The sequence below is a fragment of the Rhinoderma darwinii genome, chromosome 6 (assembly GCF_050947455.1).
Source record: "Rhinoderma darwinii isolate aRhiDar2 chromosome 6, aRhiDar2.hap1, whole genome shotgun sequence".
NCBI classification, from domain to species: domain Eukaryota; kingdom Metazoa; phylum Chordata; class Amphibia; order Anura; family Rhinodermatidae; genus Rhinoderma; species Rhinoderma darwinii.
The window spans coordinates 40,546,352-40,571,430 of record NC_134692.1 but is presented as its reverse complement, the minus strand read 5'-3'; the positions used below and the strand labels follow the sequence as shown (position 1 = coordinate 40,571,430).

The 25,079-nt window shown below is 41.1% G+C and overlaps 1 protein-coding gene across 1 annotated transcript in view; it reads right to left on the bottom strand.

Moving 5' to 3' along the window:
- Positions 1 to 23,082, bottom strand: part of ZNF804A (zinc finger protein 804A) — a 126,070-nt gene extending 102,988 nt beyond the window's left edge. The window contains exon 1 of the mRNA XM_075831161.1: positions 22,794 to 23,082. Coding sequence (XP_075687276.1) covers positions 22,794 to 22,898 — 105 coding nt within the window. The 5' untranslated portion in view covers positions 22,899 to 23,082. The remainder of the gene's footprint in view (positions 1 to 22,793) is intronic.
- Between the last annotated feature and the right edge of the window lie 1,997 nt (positions 23,083 to 25,079).

Genomic DNA, 25,079 nt, shown 5'->3' with positions numbered 1-25,079 from the left:
TGGCGGCTAAAAAGGTTGTTCATTTCAGCCAAGATTCATCTAATGTCTATGACCAGCAAAAAACTGCCGAAAAATCAGAAGCAGAACGCCTCCAAACATCTGCCCATTGATTGCAATGGGAAAAACGGCGTTCTGTTCCGACGGGCCGTTTTTTTACGCGGCTGTTTCCAAAAACGGCCACGTAAAAAAACGGCCGCGAAAAAGAAGTGCAAGTCACTTCTTGGGGCGTTTTTGGAGCCGTTTTTCATAGACAAAAAATGCTGCGAAAATCGCGAGTGGCTTAAAAAACGTCTGAAAATCAGGATCTGTTTTCCCTTGAAAACAACTTTGTATTTTCAGACGTTTTTTTCTAAACGTGTGAACATACCCTTAGGGTGTGACCAGACGTGGCGGAGTTCTGCATACTCTGTCCGCATCAATGCCGCAGATTCTGTTGCGACTTTGCCTAAAATGGGCATTAAATTGATGCAGACTAGCCGTTGCGTATTCAGGGGAAGAGGGCTTCCCTTCTCTCTATCAGTGCAGGATACAGAGAAGGGACAGACCTTTCCCTAGTAAAAGTAAAAGAAATTCATACTTACCCGGCCGTTGTCTTGGTGACGCGTCCCTCTTTCGACATCCAGCCCGACCTCCCTGGATGACGCGTCAGTCCATGTGATCGCTGCAGCCATCACTTGGACTGAAATGTCATCCCGGGAGGCCGGACTGGAGGAAGAAGCAGGGAGCTCTCGGTAAGCAGGAACTTCTATTTTTTTTACAGGTTGATGTATATTGTGATCGGAAGTCACTGTCCAGGGTGCTTAAACAGTTACTGCCGATCGTTTAACTCTTTCAGCACCCTGGACAGTGACTATTTACTGATGTCGCCTAGCAACGCTCCCGTAATTACGGGTGCACACACGTAGTCACCCGTAATTACGGGAGCCCCATTGACTTCCTCAGTCTGGCTGTAGACCTAGAAATACATAGGTCCAGCCAGAATGAAGAACTATCATGTTCGTAAAACAAATACGCTACGCAGCACACATAACATCTGCGGACTTCATTGCAGAATTTTGACTCTCCATTAAAGTCAATGGAGAAATTCCGCAATGAGTCCGCAACAAGTCCGCTACACGTCCGCAACAGTCAGTGTATGCTGCGGACACCAAATTCCGCACCGCAGCCAATGCTCCGCAGCGGAATTGTCCGCAACGTGTAAACGAACCCAACTAAAAAGCAATGGAGAAACGTGTATGCTGTGGAATTCCAGAGCAATTCCGCCACGTCTGGTCATGCCCTTAGCGTAAGATGGGGAGCAGCAGTGGATCCTGCTACCTGAAGTTGATAGTTCTGCTCCACTGGTAGCCTTGAAGGCTTATTCAATTAGTCTTGTTGAATCTGACATGAACATATGCCATATGGTAGACGTGCACAGCACACAGTGCCAAATGCCCCACATCCACATCACTGACTTCTATATAAAGAAAAAAAGTTATATTGCAGTAACACATTGGGGGAAAGTGGTTAATACTGGAGCACTGCAACATTGTCTTTCCCTGTTTAACATGTGCAGATTAATTTGCAGGGTGCGACTCTAAAGCCCCAGCCACATTTCCCAATAGATTTCTGTCAGAAAAATTGGCGCAGGAGCTTCATAAATTTAGTTTTTGACCCAAATGACGTAAATGTATCAATAACTCATACCCATTTTCTTAGGCCTCATGCACACGACCGTAGTTTTTATCTGTAATTACGGATCAGATAATTATGGATGAATTTACGGATCCATTCATTTCTATAGGCTACAAACACCCTTCTGTATATTTACAGATGTGTGTCCGGACCGTAGAAATGGTCCACAAAATATAAAACATGTACTATTCTCGCCCGCGATTGCGGAACGGACTCGCCCATAGAAGTCTATGGGCACTTACGCAATTGCGGATGGCTACAAATGTGCATCCGTATTTGCGGACAGTAAAAATCCTTATGGTCGTGTGCATGAGCCCATAATTGAATTTCTAGTTGTGTCATCTAGTTGTGTGACATATTTTTACGCATTAAATGATATATCACTGAATCACAGTATCCGTTTTCCCAGTTGTATTTACAGGACCCAAAGTTATAGCATGCAGAACTTTTTGGATTCTGTAAAAAATATATATATATATAATGTGTGAACTTCGCTTTACTTTTCTTTTTAAACTGCATCAAAAATATGATCTGCTTAGAGTACTGTAAATTAAAATGTAAAGTATCTGGCCCTGTCTCATAGCTATAAAATTTAAAGTGTGCAAATACGTATGCCAAATACATTTGTAAGAATCCAAATATTCAGCGATTCTTCTGCCTCCCTTTACGGGAATAAAAGGAGATTATTTAAGAGCCTTTAAAGATTTGCCAGCATCAGCATATGCTACATTGCATTTGTTATATAATATATTTTGCACAAAGCTTAATTTCGTAATTGAGAATCTCGAATGAGGAATGTGTCCATTTTCATTATTTATATTTTAATAAGGCATTTTTTTTCATCCATTTATTTTATGCCATCAACAGCTACAATAATTAGCTCTCCAGTGTGCGCTATACAAATACTATTTGCAATGTATTATGCTAATGCACTTTGCCTGTAACCATGAAAATGCATCAAACTTCAAAACGGTCTGTGGATTTTTTTCTTAGCTTAATTACAAATACACACAAGATTTTTTTTCTAATAACACCAAATAACTTCTTGGTGTTTCTGTTTTTGCTTTTAATAGAGGACCTGATACTTCACCACACCTTAAACACTGCCTTTACCAAATCCCAAATCAAAATGCATCCCATAACATTAAATGGGGTTTTCATTTTCCCTGGGACCCCCACCGATCAGCAGAATGAAGAGACAGAACAGCGACAATCATACAAGTGAGGCCTTACCTGGTACTGCAGCCCAACCACACAGCCCCATTCACTAGAATAGGCTGAGCTGCAGTATCAGAAATAGCCCCATTTGTATCGACACCGCTGGGTACTGCAGACAATGGGCCGCAGCATTCCAGCAAGTGCCACTGCTTCATCATTCTGCTAATTGGTGGGGGTTTCCGGATGAAACCCCCACTGACCAGACATTGATGGCCCATCCATCCTAAGGACATAAGAAATATATCTAAGTGGAAACGAAAGAATATACATATACGTAAAATATTTTCATATTGGGCTTTCTTCTTGAACAAAACTATGCCTAAATTGTTAGATGCTAGGCATACGTTAGGGGTTGCACAGGTTATAGTTGCCCAATGGGCCCTAGTACCTGGGGGGCCCAACAGCTTCTCTTCATAGCAATGTAGACTTAGAATACTGGTGTCCTCTAATATGGCAATCTTACTCTAAAGGAGCACTGAGATTTATGTATCATTGACGGTATATGGCAAGCTGGGTGAAAACCCCTGTAATGGCGACTTCTAGTTGTTGTTACCTTTCGAAGTCATCTTTCAGACCAAGGTAACTGAGAAGATGTGGTAAAACAAATTCTAAAATAAAAAACGCAATGCTCTAGTCAGTGGTTACATGGGCATATAATGATTTTTGTAGTATAGTAGTACTGAGATTTATGTTTATGTCTCTTCAGGCTTTATAATTCAGTACATCTGTAGCCCTTATAATAATACAATAGATATTACACCGCAGAACATACAATTCCACATAATCAAATTCAACCAAAAAACATAATCACCTGTTACACAAAAATATGAGTTCAGCGTCAAGTGTTTCACAAAATGATGTTCTACCAGCTGAACATAAGAGAATTTCATATCAGGTCTGTGTATTTTGCCCTTGGCAGTTTCAGCAGTCAATTGACAGGAAAACAGGGGAAACTCTGCTCAGTCTGGATCATTACGGCCAAGTCTAGGACAGAACCGATGGGTAGAAAGGATCATAATCAATGGCTGCATTTCAGGATTTGAACACTGGGAATTGTAAAGGTTTCCTTAACACACAGTGTCTACTTCAAACACGGACATCTCTCTGAGATCATTTCTAAACATCAAGACATGTCTGCATTAAAAAAAAACATATGAACACTGTATTTGCAGTGTAACTGAACCTCATGTACTATATAAAATTATACATAGCTACTATTAAAACGACAGATTTATATTTATATATGTATCTCAATCAGGATTTTCAGTACTTAAAGGGGTATTCCCATCTCAGACATTTGTGGCATATCCACAGGTTATGCCATAAATGTCGGATAGATGTGCGTCCCAGCTCTGGGTCCTGCATCTATATAGTAAACGGGGGTTGACCGGCCCATGCCACATGGTGAGGGGACCACCAGCCGCAGATTCCAGATGAGGGCTATATGGAGAGGTGGCCCCGCAGGTGCGCGACTATCTCCATTATGTTCTATGAGCGTTACAGAAAGAGCTGCTCGATTGTTTCTGTATCTCCCTTAGTACATAATGGAGAGAGATATTTTAATTACCAGAAGTGCTTGAAACTACACAAACCATTAATAATATTAACCTATCCTTTACCTTCTGTGCAGGTAGTGTGTGGACATAAAGGTGCCCCTTGTACTATATACCAACTACTATATACCATTTATAATACTGTTGTCTTCTTATTTGGCAGAGCAGTCTTTGGACCCCCTCAGACACCAGGTTCCGGGTTTGACTGCTACCTCTGCACCCCCATACCAACACCATTCTACATCATGAGAGCTCTTTTTCCATAGATGGGAGGCCTGACCATATGCTAGATACTAGAACACTGGTCACTACATGAACCATCCTGGGGAGACTCCAAACTCCAAAAGTTCTCATTTAAAGAATGCCCTCGGGGCGGTATTATGGATAAAAATACTACTGTATAATTAATGAACTCTGATAGAATATATAGAGTTTTATGTGACTTTTAACTTTTTCTATACAACTCCCACCAGAAATCACCCATAGGATGGGACAAACTTGGGATCATATGAGCTACTGATATTTCATAAAAGGAAAACATGATGAAGAAAGTTCCAGCATATTGCAATTGAGTAATCTGCTCTCTGGCTTAGATAGATTATTCCTGTATGACATATAGCAATCTGGCACCCTATGTCCCTTCCATAAAGTCGGCTGTGGGGATTAGTCCTGCATTAGGGAAACGTCCACTAAAGACTATAAGACTACTTATGCTTTAAAGATAGGAACATAATCTTGTTGCTGCAAGAATATAATAGTAAATTAGTATGGCATCCGATGGAACATGGTACAATTTTTTCTTTTGTTGGATTTCATATGAATCCAACAGAATAAAGCTTGGTATGTAGACTTCTATGGGTGCCATATTATTAGTTTTCTATATAATTATCTCTGCTCATTCTTATGCTTTGCAATGTTCCAGATCATTTCAGTATAATCTTTATTTCTTTTTTCATACGGGAATGGATTGTAACTATGGCTTGATACATTTGCCTTCAATATATACTTACCGTTAGCTGATATAAATTCAGGTAACATTTCTTTGTCAGCAGCCATTTACATCTGTTATTGTATTGCAAACAAAATGCATTTGTGTCAGGAACGAAAAACAAGGTGTAACTCAATCATACTGTATTGCCAAAAGCAATTTTATACTAAACCAATATTATCCTGACACCTGCTATATACTAGAATATGGAAGAAAATATGTAGCCATCCCACAACCGTTCCTTTTCATGTGCATAAGAGACAGTCACTTATATCAAGAATAAAGAAGTTGACAATGTGTTTGACAGCAGACTCAGGAAATGCTATAGGCACTGACATTTAGAAACTCCGAATAGCCAGTCTGAAATGTATAAATAATGCAAAGTGTAAGCTGTTATAAGACTTTTCAATATTTTCTCCTAGAAATAAAGTGATGCCATGCACCAGAATTATGAGTAAGTGTGAATTATATTAAATCATGTGTACAAGTGTAGAATTTAGAGGTGTAATGCAAAATCAAGCTGTATGTAATGACGGGGTAGGGAGACAGACAGGTGAGCCCTAATCTACCCGCCACTCAGTCCCTGCCTACTTGCACGTCCCGTCCTAGGTGACGGCGTACAACTGGGCGACTGTCCCTACGCTCAATATGTGCACGACAGACAAACAGACAAGGGTACACAGAAGCTAAGGGAAATGGGGCCATTGCCCACGGCAACACCGTGAGCAACATGCGTAGTGAACGAGCCAAGTCAAACCAGGAGTGTACGAGGTACAAATCGCAGAGCAGGAGCGTAGTCAGTAAAGCCAGGGTCAAAATGAAGCAAGGTCAATAATAATAGCAGGAGCAGCAGAGCCAGGAAACAGGAAAGAATCACAGGCAAAGACAAGCAGGAAATGAAGGTATAAATAGACTGAGGGCGGGAGCTAGGACCGTCTGGCCAGGCTGTGATAGGTTCTCCCACTCCTGAGCCTACCAGCCTGAGTGGTAGCAGATCGAGTCACTCTATCAGACCTAGGAGCAGGTGCAGACTGATTAACCACGGGCGTCGACACAGAAGCTGTGTCTGGCAGATCCTTTACACTGTAGGTCTGCAAATTTTGTAATAAATAATTTTTCCTGTCGAGATGAATTATCTTTTTTTTTTTATTATTTTCTGTAACAAACCATGAAAAATCAACGGAAAATTAGAGAAAACATAGGAATAAATTTAAGGCTACATGATGACAGTGGTCAAGTAATATCTCACATCTATTATTTCATGATACAGCTGATTGGATTGGAGTCATGCCGCTTCTTTTTCTGAGCTCTGTGTTGTCCAAAACGTGAAAAGTCACAGGAAACAATTAGATGTTATGTATGGATAAGGACTGGGATAATGTGAAGCAATATGCAAACTTTCGAGATTTTCACAGTCTATTAACTCTCATTTTAATGCTTGATGATTTTCAATGTACGTAGTGCACAAGCAGCAAAAACGCTCTTCAGCATCACAAGTAGATGCAGATCTTGCAGTACTATAGTGACCTGTTCTGTAGTCTCCTAACTACAGCTGGGGTCTATCTTGGGTACTATTTTGTGGAACCTATACAGATTGACCATCCACCTCCCCCACATAAGATGCAATTGGACAGTGGTATCTGTAGCTGGTAGGAAATTGGCAATTTTACATTCGAGGGTGGGGTGGTATATTGGGATGAAGGAGGAGATGTTAGGAGGTGCAGCACTGTGGAGAGCTTTGTGAGTGAGAGTAATAAGTTTAAACTGTATTCTTATGTGCAGTGACTGGCAAAGGGTAATGGCATTGGTCTATCGGTTGGTCAGAAAGATGAGCCTGGCTGCTGCATTCAGGAAGGATTGAAGAGGGAAGAGTTTGTGAGCGGAAGACCGATTAGTAATTTGTTACAGGAGTCAAGACGAGAAGGAATTACATGGACAATAAGAGTTTTTGCTGTTTCTACAGTAATAAAAGGGTGGTTTCTGGAGATGTTTTTAGGTGCAGGTGGCATGACCATACAAATGATTGAGCATATGGAGTAATGGAAAGGTCTGAGTCAAACAATACCCCAAAATAGGGGGCATTCTGCTTAGGAGTTATGGTAGTACCACACACACAGAGATGGAGACATCAGGTTTAGGCTTCATTCACATCTGCATTGGGGTCCCGTTCTGACGTTCCGTCGGAGGTTTCTGTCAGAACGGGCACCTGTGAATACACAAACTGACACCGCCAGAAACCAGAGTTTTCCATTTCCATCACCATTGATATCAATGGTGACGGATCCGGTGCCCATGGTTTTCGTTTGTGTCGACTACGCTATTGCTTCCGGTAAAACGACGGGTCCGGTGCACAACAGACACAAACAGAAACCATGGGCAGCGGATCCGTCACCATTGAAATCAATGGTGATAGAAACGGAAACCTCTGGTTTCTGTCGGTGTCAGTTTGTGACGGAACGTCAGAACGGGACCCCAACGCAGATGTGAACGAAGCCTTAGATAAATTAGTAGATGATGGAAACACAAAGAGCTCACTTTTTGAAATATTCAGATTCAGATAGAGAGGATAAGAGATGTTAGAGATGAGTGACAGACTTTCACTGGTGTTTTGTATAATAAAGGAGTTGATGTCAGCATACAGATAATACTGAAAGCCAAATCGGCTGATAGTTTGTCAAATAGGGGCTGTGTAGAGAGACAAGAGGAGACGACCTAGGACTGATCCCTGAGGAACCCCACCAGCGAGGGGAAGACGAGAAGAAGTAGAGCCAGCAAATCATACAATGAAAGAGTAGTCAGAGTGGTGGGAAGAAAACCAAGCGGGGGCAATGTCTTTAAGACCAATAGAGTGGAGCATACAGAATAGGAGTTGGTGGCTCTCCTGGGCAATACAGGGTTCTATTATTTATTATAACACATTATAACACTAACGTTTGCATATACAATTTTGAAACATAATTAAAAAATAGAATTAAAATCTAATTTCATATGATGTAGTGCTCCCATATCCTGTAGATTAAACCATTTTCATTTTGCTCCAAATGCAGCCGATTTATTTTGTTGCCCAGACAAGCGGTCTAACACATAGCAAATCAAAAGGTCCCAGCTGAAAACTATGTTAATTTAACAAATGGAACACTACCAAGGCTTTGACAAGTGTGAAAATTATAAAGGGCTGAAGTGCGAAAATCCTTCTGGAAAATGTTCAGGCATACACAGCTGAAAACAAAATTCTTCGAATTCCACATGTACATTGTATTGTCTTTATGTAACACGTGCGTTGATTTTTCCATTATAGTATTATTTGATTCAATGGTGTGATTTGAGCTAATTAAAAGTCTCTGCTTCTACAGTAATTAAAATAAAATCTCATTATGAGTAAATTAATGATGCTAAAAGCAGCTGGAAATTCATTTTTCTTAAACGCCTTTAAAATGAAGTCACATGTCTGTTCCTTTGGTGTAGAGGGATTCAGTAAAGCCTGGCACTAATGTATAGATGGAGCAGATAGAATTAACCAATTAATGCAACAAATATTAATCATATAATGAAGGGGGAAGGGAGCATCACCAAATGACATGGCATACAGTATTTGTGCTCAAATATTGTTCTGCACCTATCATCTATAAATACTTCAGCCATTATTTATATATAATTTAAAGGGCTCCATGGTGTTATATAAACATACCTTAGGAGATCTATATGGTATTGTAATTAAGCATAAGAAATAATTCTATTACTTAACCCCTTGAAAATTAGGCCCATTTTGGCCTTGAGGACCAAACCAATTTTTTTTTCTTCTTTTCTTTCCGGCTGTTATAACGTAATTAGTTTTTTGTTTTTTTTGTTTGACGTAGCTGTATGAGGCTTTGTTTTTTTGTGGGACGAGTTGTACTTTATATAGCCATTTTTTGGTACATATACATTAACATTTAATTGAAATACATTTTTATTTTTAGAAAAAATTCAGAAGTACCACTGCAGTTTTTATTATTAACAGCCCATACTGATCATCATAAATGATGATATAAATGTATTGTGCAGGGTATTAGGGTCATGACTATACCAAATATGTGAATATATAACTTTGTGCTTTGGGACTTATAGTTAATAAAGTTTATTTATTTAAAAAAATAAAGTTATGAGGTTTTTTTAACAGATTTTTTTCAATTTGTTTTACTTTTTTTTGTTCCACAGGGGGATTTATTTTAGATTATTTAACTATAATGTACTGTCATATATCTAAACTCCAGTACATTAGCCTAGTTACTTTTAGTACACAAAAACATAAAATAAATAATACCTAAGTATACCCTAACAAAAGAAAATATGGTCAGAAAGCCCTGGGGTCCTTAAAAGCCCTGTGCCCATACACCTCCTCTGACATGATCTTTACTCTTTCATTGATCACGTCGTTCAAAGGGTTAACAGTGGAGAACAGAGGTTTTCCTGATCTCCGCCATCAGAACGGGACTACTGCTGTGCATAACAGCCATTGCCCGCTCCTGATTGTGTGGCCGGCCACACTTGCTGTGCCAACACAATCAGCAGGATGAGTATTCTAGTCCTGATGCGGCAATGTCCTGCCACTCATGACAAGTATACTCATCCAGCGATGTCAACCGGTTAATATTCTTGTAGTGAAATTTGTTCCACCAGAGTTGGTCACAGGGACCATACCTGCAGGGGAGGCAAATATTTGTGTACACACTCCAAAAATGTTCATTTGGCTCTATTGATAGGATTTTTTCAAAGACACTCTATGTATGTAGAACACCATTGATAATCTGACCTTCAATTTAATCAGAAAGGACAGATATACAACCTGTGTTGTTAGTTTTGTTTTTGTTTAAAATGTAAAGTGCTCTGGAATAGTTGATGCTATTTTTCCCAAAAATTATTGTTAGTATTATTATGGTAAGTCCAGATTCACAATAGTACCCCTTTCTACTCCACATGTAACTAGACAAATATAGGAACTTTACCAGTTTGCCATGAACCCACCAAGCCAGTGGGGCTGGCATCTTCTGAGGTTTGCCAAGTGCTAAAGCTCTGATCCTGGTTAAGATCTTAAATGTATGACAACAATGACACAAAGCATGTGTAGTGCTCAAAAATTGGAAACACCACAGTTGATCACAGCTTCCGAGCCACAAGGATTATGCTGGTTATTGTGGGCAGCTTTCAATTGTCATTGTTTTCGCATAATAACTGTTCTTCAGATTTTATGGGTTGTCCTTTTTATAAACAGTTTTTCTTATTATTTTTCTTTTTTTGTTGTTTGGTGCCTATAGACTGATAAATTCCCTCCTATGTCTTTAAATGGATTTAAACAGAAAACTGACCGCTATCAAGTTGTATTACAAAATAACTCTGTACAAAAAGTTTGACTCAAAAAGTACATAGTGTTAAAAGGTAGACTTTCATTGCGTCTTCTAGGTATAATAACCACCGTAGATAGTGTCACACTGCTTCCTGTAGATAGTGTCACATACCCCCCTTTTAGGTAGTGCCACATACCCCCTCTTATAGATACTGCCACACAGCCCCCCTTGTAGATAGTGCCACATACACCCTCCCCTTGTTGATAGTGCCACATATCCACGCTTGTAGATAGTGACACACACAACCCACCTTGTAGATAGTGCCACACTGCCCCCTGTAGATAGTGCCACACAGCCTCCTGTAGATAGTGCCACATACCCCTCTTTTAGATAGTGACAAATACTCCCTCTTGTAGATACTGCCACACAGCACTTCTTGTAGATAGTGCCACACACAACTCCCTTGTAGATAGTGACACATACTCCCTCCCCTTGTAGATAGCACCACATACACTCTCTCCTTGTAGATAGTGCCACAAGACCTTCACCTTGTAGATAGTGCCACATACACCCTCCCCTGGTAGATAGTGCCACATACACCCTCCGCTTGTAGATAGTGCCACACACAACTCCCCTTGTAGTCCTGTGACGAACGGGGCTGCTCCACAGCCTCCTCAGCAAGCTATGGGACGGGACCCTGGCGTAGGCCGGCGTGATCCAGTGATGTCATCGCGCCGGCCTGTGCAGGGATCCTGTCCCAGCGCCTTATAGGCTGTATGCCTAAAGTGGCCTGTAGCCTAGTAAACGGCAGAGCAGTGAGCTAGCTCCCTGCTCAGCTATAGTATTCAAATGTATCTGCATCCTATGGATTCAGATACAATTGAATGTGGCAGTCTGGGGCCCCGGAAGCCCAGTGCTAGCAATGCCACCGAGCATGAGGGCTTGTGCCGCCCAGCCCATAATGTTATGTGCCGGGCTGGGCTGCATGGGCCCACACATGCTGCGGGAGCCGTAGCAGCAGCTACGGCTGCTACAGCGGTAGTTACGTCACTGGATGGGGCAATATCAATTTGAAAAAGTATATACAACTATCATGTCTTGTGGTAATATTCCAGATTCATTCTTTACTATTTTGAAGGCAAGGCATTTCAAATGAATCTAAATCACAACCACATAAAACTAGTATGCGGTCAGGGAAAATACCCAGAGGCATAGACTACACTTGTCACATGCAGCCCTGCCCTGAGATATTGCTTTATTCCCTAGGACCACCTTGGTAGCACCCTATAACACCTTACCTTATCATGTATATTGGGCATGAGCACCACATATTCATAGGTAAAGGACCTGATTATTTTTATCATTACTTCTACTATTTTGGATGAAAATACTTATAACATCAGGCTGTCCTTGGGGATTTGTTCTGCGCTTATAGTACCCGATTGATTTTGTATAAGGTTACTATTGGCCATGTGCTGAGCCTTATTAGGATAATGTAGTTATTTACATACATCTGGTCGAGATCCATGGATGTATTGATTGTTCCCCCTTAACTTCTATAAACGTTTGTATATGGGTTATATTTATCAAAAGATTTGTTCTTGTGATCAGTTGACGCCGGCTTGTATCCGGTTTTAGTCCATCTATTGTAATTTTGTTTGTATACTTTTCAAATTGAAATATAATAAAATTGTGTCTTTTATATGGAAAAATGCTGGGTGATTTTCTTTATAGGTAATATACATGAGACTATGAGTTGAAATCTCTACTCTACATTTTTGATGTGACATATTTTGCATTTAATAATGATATAGAAGACACAGTAAATATTCAGGGTTTAAACACTGTCCTCTTGAAAATGAAATATTTTCTATAGTTATTCAACAAAACAACTGAACGCTTTATGAATAAATCAAATGGATAATTAACCACAATATCCCACTGATCAACTGCACGGCACTTTTGACAAACTTGCCTGAAACTAATGCACCACAGCAAATAATATTTCAAGAGGCACCCGGTAATTCTAATGGTGACATTGTTTAGAGGTTAGTGTTAAATGAATGCACATAACACTTTAGCCCTCAGAGAGCAACCCCAAGACACAGCAAATACATTATTTAAGAGTCATTAGGGGAACAAAGCCAAGAAAGGAAAAATAAAATGTTAACTTAAAAGGGATATTTGTAAATAGCAGGTGCGTAAACGGTAATCGCTAGGCCAATAGCCAAATTTAGAATGGTACCCGACTGATTGCTGTGACCCCCGCTGAACTTTTAAGCGAAGTGGCAAAGGCGCTAGGAAAGCAGTCATTTATTATAATCGGCCAACCATGTGGCCAAGTGGAGCCATCAGGGATACAGTGGCATTGCCCTGTACTAGCGATCTGCAGGGTTCACAGCAATTAGACCCCCATCAATGGTATATCCTTGCTACATACCATCAATGTCTATCATGACAAAATTTCTTTGAGGTCTAAACTTGTTTTTAACTGATGGTGGACAGATTGTTAACACATTCTCGACTTCCCAATGTCTTTTGATGGCAGGCGGTGCAGGTCGTCGCTGTAGAAAAGGCATTTGAGCGCTCATCCTCTAAGCAGCAGCTGTAACTTACAACTCCTGAAGTTAGGGAAGCCTTTTGAGTACAGCTGGGGTCGGAAAACATTCCGACCCCAGCTGTTTAATCCTTTGATCGCCGCAGTCTGTGACCACGGCATAATCAAAGGGGAGCCTCCTCGTCAATGGCATCACTGGAAACGCAGTGGCGTTATCGAAGACTGTGGAAAAACTCTGCAGTCAGCCCTGGGGTCCTAGAAAGGACCCCAGGGTTGTCTGTTCAGTATGCATGCTGTTAGGGCACTCTATGTGTTGCCCTAACAGCAGCCTGTGTCAAAGTGACACAGTATAATGTATTAGCATACAGGAGTATGTTAATACATTATAAGTATAAAGTAAAGTTGTACATAAAGTTATCCTTTCATAGATTTTTTTTTTTAACACATATAAAATAGATTAAAAAAAATAAAATAAAAAAAGTCATTACTATGCATAAAATTAATTTTATTGCCCATAGAATACATTAAAAAAAACTACACGTATTTGGTATCTACACGACCGTAATAACTTGAATAATTAATTTAACTTGCTATTTAGCATGAAATATGAACGGATTAAAAAAATAAACGAAACAAACAATGACAAAAATCGCTTTTTCCTATATTTACAAATTCTATAACTTACACAGTAAAAAGCAGAAAAAAAATACAATTATACCCACATAAAACAAGGACTTATATAGCCACGTCAATGAAAAAATAAATTTTTTATAACTGCTGAAAGGCAGAGAGGCATAAACGGAAACATTTTGCTGGCCATTAAGGGGTTAAATGAATCTTTCCTGTGTCACAACAGTTTTCCAGCACTTTTACAGGGGACCTGTCTGTTTTTAGTAAATACTTGTATTCCTTGTGAAATAATTCAGGAGCATCTTTTTTTAGAACTCTGCATTGTGTTGTTCCTCTGCTATTCCTCCTATAAATGTATGAATAAATTGACAACTTGGCATTCCAATTTCCTTTATAAAGTGAGTGTGTCCCTACAGACTGACACTCTCAGCACTTATGTGCGTTTTAGGTGGCATTTTGAATAGGTGGCTTTAGGTGGCTTTTTTAGTGTGGCCAGATGAGACAGTAAAGTCTGTAGTAGAATATAAAATACACTACACACAACTACGTTTTGATTTGTGGCGTTTTTGAGCCAATTTTGTGGTCAGTGTTTTTTTCTCCAAATGCAGCATGCTCTGGGTATGGTGTTTTTCCCATAAGCTTCTCTGTAGTACTTCAAAAACGCCATAAAAAAGCATGTACATAATGACAATAAATGAAAAATGCCACCAAAATCGCCACTAAAAATGCTATAAAAAAGCATGTTACATTTTAATAATGCTGGCGTTTTAGAAGCACTTTTTTTTAAAAATGTTTTTGCATTTTAAATCCCCCCCAAAAAACCTCCAGTATGTAGGAAGGAGGCCTTGGACTGTTAGTAATTGACACATCTGGAAGAGGTATCACATAGTACCGGCCAATAATTCCATTAAAGGTCCACTGAGGCTGAAACACAAGTTGGCCTGTTCTGTTAATAACATTTAGAAAGCTTCTATTATCTGAGATAAAACTGTGAATGTATAAGGAATTGTTAAACTCAATTACATCAGTAGCTGAAAACTGCATTCAGCAAGTTCCGACTTGATTTCATAGATAGAAAGTGTTACCATAAGTTCTGGGGCTGATGACTTTAAGGCTTTATGGGGGCTTATCCCTTCATTCTGCAGGATGTTTTAAAGGGAAGGTGTCATGATTTTTTTTTTTGTAATAATATTGCTTTTTATATAATGTAAACAAAAATTCTATTTATTTATGTTGTCACTTTAAACTTTTTAATGTATTCATACTTTTACTTCTCTATGGGGGCTGCCATTTTTTTTCATCTCGGTATGTGTCAATTACGACACATACTAAGATGCTATACGGCACATACAATCCGAGAGCCGTTCCATTCTCAGGAGCGTATGCCGTCTGTGTGGGAACTGCGCGTGCGCAGTTCCCACACAGACCAGAACAAAGCTCGTTCGTAGAGTGAAATCCGGCGCCATTTTCATGTGGAACGGAAGCCGCTGCCAGACAGTAAGATGACAATTTCCGGCCGCGGCTTCCGGCCATATGTTCAACGAAGCGAAGGCGCAAGGAAGAGGAGCGTAGGCTGCAAGGACTTGTGTGTGCGTGTGTGTGTGTGTGTGTGTGTGTGTGTGTGTGTGTGCAGCAAAGCTGAGTGTGTGTGTAATGACAGGGTAGGAAGACAGACAGGTGAGCCCTAATCTACCCGCCACTCAGTCTCTGCCTACTTGCAACGACCCGTCCTAAGCGACGGCGTACAACTGGGCGACGGTCCCTACGCTCAGTAAGTGCAAGACAGACAAACAGACAAGGGTACACAGAAGCTAGGGAAACGGGGCAGCTGCCCATGGAGACACCGTGAGCAACAAGAGAAGTGAACGAGCCGAGTCAAACCAGGAGAGAATGAGGTACAAAACGCTGAGCAGGAGAGTGGTCAGAAAGCCAAGGTCAATAACAATCAGATGATGAGAAGTACAAGCAGCAGCAAGCCAGGAAACAAGCATAGAAGAATCACAGGCAAAGAAGGAACAGGAAAGGCAGGTATAAATAGACAGTGGGCGGGAGCTAGCTCCGTCTGGCCAGGCTGTGATAGGCTCTCCCACTCCTAAGCCTGCCATCCTGAGTGGTGGAAGATGGAGTCAGTCTCACAGACATAGGAGCAGGTGCAGACTGATTGCCCACTGGCGTCGACACAGAAGCTGTGTCTGGCAAATCCTTTACAGTACCCCCCCTTTTATGAGGGGCCACCGGACCCTTTCTATGTGGACCTGGTTTATTGGGGAAACGAAGGTGGAACCTCCTGAGCAATACCCCAGCGTGAACATCCTGGGTGGGTACCCAAGTCCTCTCCTCAGGCCCGTATCCTCTCCAATGGACCAGGTACTGGAGGGAGCCTTGGACCATCCTGCTGTCCACAATCTTGGCCACCTCGAATTCCACCCCCTCAGGGGTGAGAACAGGGACCGGAGGTTTCCTCGAGGGAGACAAGGACAGGGAGCAGCAAGTAGGCAGGGACTGAGTGGTAGATTAGGGCTCACCTGTCTGTCTCCCTACCCTGTCATTACATAATCACAGGCAAAGGAGGAACAGGAAAGGCAGGTATAAATAGACAGTGGGCGGGAGCTAGCTCCGTCTGGCCAGGCTGTGATAGGCTCTCCGACTCCTAAGCCTGCCATCCTGAGTGGTGGAAGATGGAGTCAGTCTCACAGACATAGGAGCAGGTGCAGACTGATTGCCCACGGGCGTCGACACAGAAGCTGTGTCTGGCAAATCCTTTACAGTGTGTATGTATGTAGCAGAGCCGAGTGTGTGTCTGTGTGTAGCAGTGCTAAGTGTGTGTTTGTGTGTGTGTGTGTGTGCAGCAGAGCTGAGTGTGTGTCTGTATGTAGCAGTGCTGAGTGTGTGTGTGTGTGTGTAGCAGTGCTGAGTGTGTGTGTGTGTGTGTGTGTGTGTGTGTGTGTGTGTGCAGTAGAGCTGAGTGTGTCTGTATGTAGCAGTGCTGAGTGTGTGTGTCTGTGTGTAGCAGTGCTGTGTGTGTGTGTGTGTGTGTATGTGTATGTGTGTGTGCAGCAGAGCTGAGTGTGTGTCTGTATGTAGGAGAGCTGAGTGTGTGTCTGTGTGTAGCAGTGCTGAGTGTGTGTTTGTGCAGCGGAGTATGCACGGGTGCCGGTGATCCTTCATAGCCGCTTATCAACTGTTTTGAAGAATCAGCGGCGAGCACCCCCCCCCCCCCCACACACACACACAAATCCCACAAACATGCAAAATCAAGGGTTTTTTAATGCGGTTTTTGGCACGTAAAATGCGGGAAAAAAACGTGTCAAATACACGCCGTGTGAACCTGTCAACTGAAAAGTCATTCACTTCACTTTCATCATTCTAAGGGTATGTTCACACGCAGTGTTTTCAGCCATTTTTCGGGCCGTAAACGTCCCAAAAAACGGCTGAAAAATCGGAAGCAGAACGCCTACATACATCTGCCCATTGGTTTCAATGGGAAATACAGCGTTCAGTTCCGACGGGGCATTTTTTACGCGGACGTTTTCCAAAAATGGCGCGTAAAAAGACGCACGCCAAAAAGAAGTGCATATCACTTCTTGGGACATTTTTGGAGCCATTTTTCATTGACTCTATAGAAAAACAGCTCCAAAAACGGCCGTAAAAAACGCCGCCAAAAACGCGAGTTTGATTAAAAAATTAGCCTTTTGGTGTGTCCTATAGCTTCTGCCAGCTGCATTTGTACAATCACACCCAAAATGGCAGCCGGACACTGCTTACCAATTTGAAGACACCTTTTCCTGGCTTGTAGGAGGGGGGGGTGAGATTCCCTCCCACATTTACGGCAGCTGTGAGTCAGGTTGCTTTGCCTTATTCACCTTGCTGTAATTCTGGGAAGTGCTCCCTCTGGTGGCCAACATAGGAAAACATGTCACATTATTATTTAATTTTTAATACTTTCCACCATGTGGAAGAAAAAAAATATACAGCAAAAAACATAAAAAATCTAATAGAAATAAGTAACTTACTTTAAAAAAAAAAGGTTTAATTCGCGTCACATTCCCTTTAAGAGATGGGTCTTGTATTTCAGATTGAGTGATCCTTTAAAAAGTGATCGCCAGCTGTTCCAGAACTACAACTCCCAGAATGCTCTGACAGCCGACGTCTTTCAGGACATGCTGGTAGTTGTCGTTTCACAACAGTGTAAGAATCAAAGGTTGGAGACCACGGATATAGAGAATATCATTTCTTTGTCTCTAAAACACACTGCATTTTTATACCACTGATACACAGGAAACCACAATTTCTAACATATATTGAGTGACAAGAAATGTGCTACGGGTCAAATATTTTCAGTAATGAAGGCTGTTCCATCTATAACATTTGACTCTGGTTTCAGCTGGGTTGAAAGACGCAGTGAAACAGTAAATAAGATTGTATTCCCAATATGCATGTGAAACACAGCAAAGCAACGCCACAATGCCTAAAGTCAAAAAGCACAAAGAAAAATTTTATTTCTCCAATTCAACAGATAGATTAGATTTCCCAAGACTCACATACTCAGATTTATTAGGCTGGGTTCACACACAAAGTTTTGCTGTGTTTTTATACATTTTCATGACTTTTTAATGGCGTTTTGATTTATGTTTTTGTGTTGCTTTTATAGGAAAATATAAAAAACACTAGATACACTGGGTTTTTGCTTTGATGTTTTTGTTGGATTTTTGTGGTCAGTGTTTTTTTTTTTTGCAACGCAGAATGCTCAAGGAGTGGTCTGCTATAGGACTTTAAAAACCGCTAGAGAAAAAGTATGTACAAAATGACACTAAGTGAAAAATGCCATCAAAAACACCACTAAAAACAACATTCAAATACAGCTGCGATATTTTTTCAAAAACTTTTAAGAAAGCCTCAATGTGTAAGAGCTTAGTACTGGCATAAGGCAGGGTTCACATGTCATAGTCACCAGCTTCATGGTGCAATTGCTGCATGCATTTTCTTCTAACTAAAACAGGAGCGGATGCAAAGGAGAGAAAAAAAAGCATTAGGGTATGTTCACACGGCAGCGTCTGTAACGGCTGAAATTACGGGGCTGTTTTCAGGAGAAAACAGCTCCGTAATTTCAGCCGTAATGGCATGTTGAGGTGCTTTTTGCTGCGTCCATTACAGACGTTAAATGGAGCTGGTTTTTCCATGGTGTCCATGGAAAACGGCTCCATTTACGTCTGAAGAAGTGACAGACACTTCTTTGACGCGGGCGTCTTTTTTGCGCCCCGTCTTTTGACAGCGGGGCGTAAAAAAAATGACCGTCTGCACAGAACATCGTAAGACCCATTCTAATGAATAGGCAGATGTTTGCAGACGCTTTGGAGCTGATATTTTGTACGTAATTTGGGGCAAAAACGCCCGAATTACGTCCGTAAATAGTGTGTGTGAACATACCCTTATGATTCTGCCTTTTAGATCCACCACTGTGTGAAGACATTCTTAGCCCAGGTTCAAAAACCTCAGCCTGAAAGGGGGTTTCCAATCATGACAACATATCACTAGAATACGCATCACTTGCTGATCGGTGGAAGCCAAACTGCAAGAACCCCCAACAATCACAAGAATTAAGCAGCCGAGGCCCTCCAGCACTTTCTCTGCCAGCGCTGTAATAATGTCCATGAGCCGTGCAGAGATTTACAACTCAGACCTTCTCAGGCAGAATTATACTACCCAACTTTCAAGTATTGCGAGGAGGGACAATTTTTCCTGCTAAGCCACGCCTCTAACCCCGCCTAATCCTCTCCCATATGGACCCAGTTCAGCCCACACAATATCATGCTCCCATAGTGCCTCCCCACAGTATAATGCCCCATAGTGCCCCAGACAGTATAATGCCCCATAGTGCCCCACACAGTATAATGCCCCATAGTGCCTCCCACAAAGGATAATGCTAAATAGCTGCCCCAACAAAGTATAATTCCCCCACAATCTCCCTGCTCCACCAATGGATTCAACTATATCTGCGTCCTGAGGATGCAGGTACAGTTGAAACCAAGACATACCACCGGCAGCCCGAGACAGCGGGACATTGCCCGGAACCCGGGAAAGTCCCACTGAATCCTGGACGGTTAGGAGCTATGCAGAATGAAGCTGAGTTGTGGTACCTGCACAGATAACTATGATGCTAGGAGTCCGGCTCTGTTACCTGGGTTCGGTCTGGGAAATAGAGCCGACATACAGTCCGTATCTCACGGATATAACATGGCCGTGTGAAGCAAGCATTAGGCTGGAATTTTTGTGGCAGTTTTTGAGCCAAAGTCAGGAGTGGATCCAAAAAGAAGGAAAAGTTTAAAGAAAAGACTTAGGTTATGTTCACACTGCTTATTTTCATAAACGCCTGAAAAACTGAAGCTGAACGCCTCCAAACATCTGGCCATTGTTTTCAATGGGAAAAGCGGTGCGTAAAAAACGCCCTGTAAAAAGAAGTGCATGTCATTTCTTGAGCCATTTTTCATTGTGTCAATAGAAAAACATCTCCAAAAACGTTGATGCTTAAAAAACGGCTGAAAATCAGAGGCGGTTTTCCCTTGAAACAGCTCCGTATTTTACAGCCGTTTTGCGTGTGAACATACCCTTATAGTTCTCCTCTTATTTTGTATCCACTCCTTTGCATGTGTAATTCTAGCTGTATTCACACGTACTGTTTTGATTTCGTTTTTTATGTCAAAGCCAGGATTGGAAACAACAATTGTCACTCTTTCCTCCATACTTTTCTTTCCACTTGTATCCATTTGTCGCTTTGGCTCAACAACTCCATAAAAAACTGCACCAAAAACTACGTAAAAATGGCATGTGTGAATCTAGCCTAACACAGACTTTGATGTGTTTTATACTTTATGTTTATTCAAACGTGCAGATTTTGATCAGAGTTTGTTCGATTTTTTTGCAGTATTTTAAGCCAAAAACATGAGTGGATCATTAAGGGAGATAAATTGAAAAGAACAGATTCTCCTATTTGAATCCAATCCTGGTTTAGGCATCAACAACTGCATCAAAAAAATTATTTAAAACCTGCACGTGTGACTATACACGTCCCCTAAACATTGTTTCCTACATGTGCAAGTCTCTCCCAAATTCCCGTCCACTGAACGAGTCGTTTTTCTAAAATAATAGGTTTTCTTCTCCTATTTCCTAAAACTGATATTATAAAAGGAGGATGTTTGGTCTGATAATATTCTGCTGCGTAGTACTCAGTAAAGTTTTAGGGTCAATGCATACGATGCGTATTTCGTGCTATTTTGCCGCGCTTATTTGTGTGCAGCAAAACCGCAGCCTAATACAGTACCAGCATAGACAATGGGATTACGGGAAACATCATGTACCCGCTGCGGTATTTTTCTGCACGTAAATTGACCTGCGGTGCCGATTTTAAGATCCGCAGCATGTCAATTTATCTTGCGTTTCCGCTTACAAATTCTATCTTCCTAGTTCAGAGGAAAATCGTACTAAAACACGCAGCATAAAAATGCAGCGATTTATGCATCAAAACGTAAAAAAACACACCAAAAAACACATAAAAAAACGCACGATCTGGTGCGTTTTTTACCTGTCAATTTCCTGCATATTGCCGCGGTTTTGGTGCATATTTTCCTCTGCAAAATACGCAATGTGTGCATGTAGCCTTACATTATAGTAGAGAGTACATATAACACTTATTACAGCTAAAGCTCCACGGCAAATTTAGGTTCATGTCTGCCGCGTGGCCTTAGTGGGGAACTATGGGAAAAGTTACGTGACAATGGCAACAATTCCAACATTCCACCCATTATTTTTTCAGTGATATATTACCGCAAAATATTCAGGTGTAGCAGTGCAGACTATGTCATGCAGCTCTTTGAGATTGTGTTATTTGTGTAGTGTGTTAAACGGGTTGTCCGGTTTCAGCAAATTAATGTTATTTTTTTATAATTAAAAGTCATACAATTTTTCAACATGCGTTCTGTATTAATTCCTCACCGTTCTCAATATCTCTGCTTGCTGTTATTCGGTAGGAACCTTCATTGTTTACTTCCACTGAATACAATTATTTCCATGGTCATGTGATGGACACACAGGAGCTGTGATCGTTAGAAGACACAGCTCTGATACACATACTGTAACGAGCCGTGTACCTGTGTGTCCATCACATGACCATGGACAGAATTTTATCCACCGAAAGTAAACAAAGAAGGTTCCTACTGAATAAAAACAAGCAGAGATCTTGAAAACCGGGAAGAATTTCTACAGAAAGTATATTGGAAACATGTATCACTTTTCATTATACAAAAAACAACATTAGTTAGAGGAAACCAGACAACCCCTTTAAGTATCTGAATTAAGATAATGTAGAAAGTTGACGTGTGGTTATATCACAAATGCCACATGAGTTGTGCCAAATGACAAATTCAGCTCTGCTGCATCTGAAAGACTTAGCTCTATAGATATATGATAGATAGATAGATAGATAGATAGATAGATAGATAGATAGATAGATAGATAGATAGATAGATAGATAGATAGATAGATAGATATGAGACCTTAAAATAGAATCCATAGAGCATTCAAATACTACAAACTGGACAGTAATATTCCTCAATGCTTTACTTCTAACCATGCAAAGATGCTAAACAAAGTAAAAACAAAGATCCAAGTATTAACTATAAGAAAAAGAAGCAAGGAACCCCCTGGAGGAAAATGTCAGACGTCTTTCTGGATTGAACAAAACCCAACTAATATACTGGCTTCCTAGAGACACAAATCAGCAATGTGAATGAAGCTCACAGGAACTTAACGCAGACAATGCAAGCAGCAGATGTAAGGAGAATCATGGTCCTCACCAGAGATGTGCTGCTCGTGAGGGGTCCTCTGAAAACTCCTTTGACGTTACGGAAGTGTCCGTTGCTCAGGTGCGAGGAGCTGATGACAATGTAGTAGCACTCCATCCCTCCATTACATGCGATACAACGTGCAGTGCGAGCTGCCGGGCAGCGGTGTCCTGACTAATAACGCAGAGTGAGATGATCTGCTCTGGTGTCTACAGGGAGAGTGGAGGAAAGTGTGTGCAGATGCCTGAGGAGCTCTCGTATCTCTCTGATGGGCTGTGAGCTCCAGTATTACTGCTGCCTGACAAGCACGGTTATTATTATACGGGAGGGCTATGTCGCTCCATTAAACTGAGCCAATAGAAGGGAGGCGCCTCGGCAAAAACACACAGAGCTGTGAGGCGAGAGCTTATGTCACACGCTGCTCTGATCTGCTATATAGAAGGCGCTGAATATTGTCACTGCACTTACAATGCGTCCATTAGACTGCTCCTTTACTGTCTATTCAGAGTATACATGGCGATATCAAGTACAGAAACCGGATTTAGGTAGCAGGAGTGGTGCCAAGTAAAGTCTAGGAAAAACTCTGGTGATATATAATTATGTCGCTTTTATAATATATTTATCTATCTACTGAATCTTCAAAAAGTCCGATAAAAAAAAGGTGGCAACACTCCAAAATAATGAAAAAGTGAAGTTGATTTATTCACCCATAAGTTTACATACAACGTTAAACATACGGGTGAATAATTCAAGTTCACTTTTTCATCATTTTGGAGCGTTGCCATCTTTTTGTTTATTGGACCTTTTGGAAAAAGTTTCATAGTCTGGAAAAAGTTTCATTCTCGCTCTCTTTCTCTCACGACAAAGGTCGCACGGCCCAAAATCATGGTGATGCACTGCCTGCATCGCAGTGTCACGCTGGCTGCATCGCAGTAATAAAAGGGAATGTGGCAACGTTGCGACTCACAGATTGTGGCGACACAACATTCAGAAGAAATCCTTCAGATTTGGATTTCTTGCAATTGACATGTTGCGGTAATCTGCCAATCGCAACACGGCCTCATTCACTTTCATTACTGCGATCACATCGATTTGTGGCGGTGCAACCTCTGTCACGGCCAAAGTCCCCGTGTAGCTCTAGACTAAGACAAACCCTTTCTAAATGGAAGTTGACTTGATCAGCTGATCGTCGCAAGTCCAATTTATCTAACCCTACTGAAGCAACTCCTGGCCGGACATTTCCCCTGCTGGAGAAATGTGGCATTACATGGGGCCATTCAATTGAATTACTGTCCATCTAATGCATTGACGGGCCAGGTCTGCTGGAGCGGCACTCCATTCTGGCTCAGAGAGGACCACAAACAGGGAACCCCTCTCCGAAACTTGGATTTCTTATGCGGATTGGCATGCGGATGAGTTGTATTGAAGTTCAATGTAGCCAATCCGTGGCTAATTAGTGCAGAATCCTAGTCAATAATTAACATGCTGGGGATTATAAAATCTGTTGTGCGGTCATTCTTCCACACAGATTTTTTTTCTGGAACTTGTGAATGGGGCATAAAATACCCCATTCACATGTATTGATGGTGGAATGGTTTTGGATTTTTTCCGGATTTATGCGCAAAATCCATACTAAAATCCTAGGCTGAGCTTGAGTTTTATCATGCAGTTGCCTAGCAACAAGGTCAGTAAGAAATCAGGTGACAACACAAGGTCTCCACAGGAGTTTGGAATTTAAGTAGTAGCTCAGGTAGACACATAAAACACTCACCATTGAACTTATTTAATTAAAAAGAGGCAGGTAAACCTGTCACCAGTCTGATAATAGAAAAAAAATAGAAATATCAACAATTAAAAGTAAATTCTGCTTGTAAGACATTATGTATTTGTTGATTAAAGATCCAGTATTTTATACTTAGCACTTCCATCCCGAGCTGTAATATATACAGCATGGATTTTACTAATGTTAAGTTTAATGTGAGTATTTTTCACATTTTCCATACAACTTCCATAGTGCAAAGGACTAGACAGAACTATAGAAAACAAGTGTCCATTTGTACTTTCAAAACAGGAATCTAGGCACATTTTCACCATGTCGAAAAGACATTCAAGGACACAAAAGTAATAAGGATAGCCCCAGTGTCCACTCAAACCTATGATTAATCCATAAATTGGTTATACAAGGTTTTCAGAAAACAAATGAAAAGTTGAAATTCCCATCAGGGTGGTGAGAATGTAATGTAAAATTATGATCTTATTCTGTCCAGCGTGCATGTACTCATTCAGTATGATAACCAT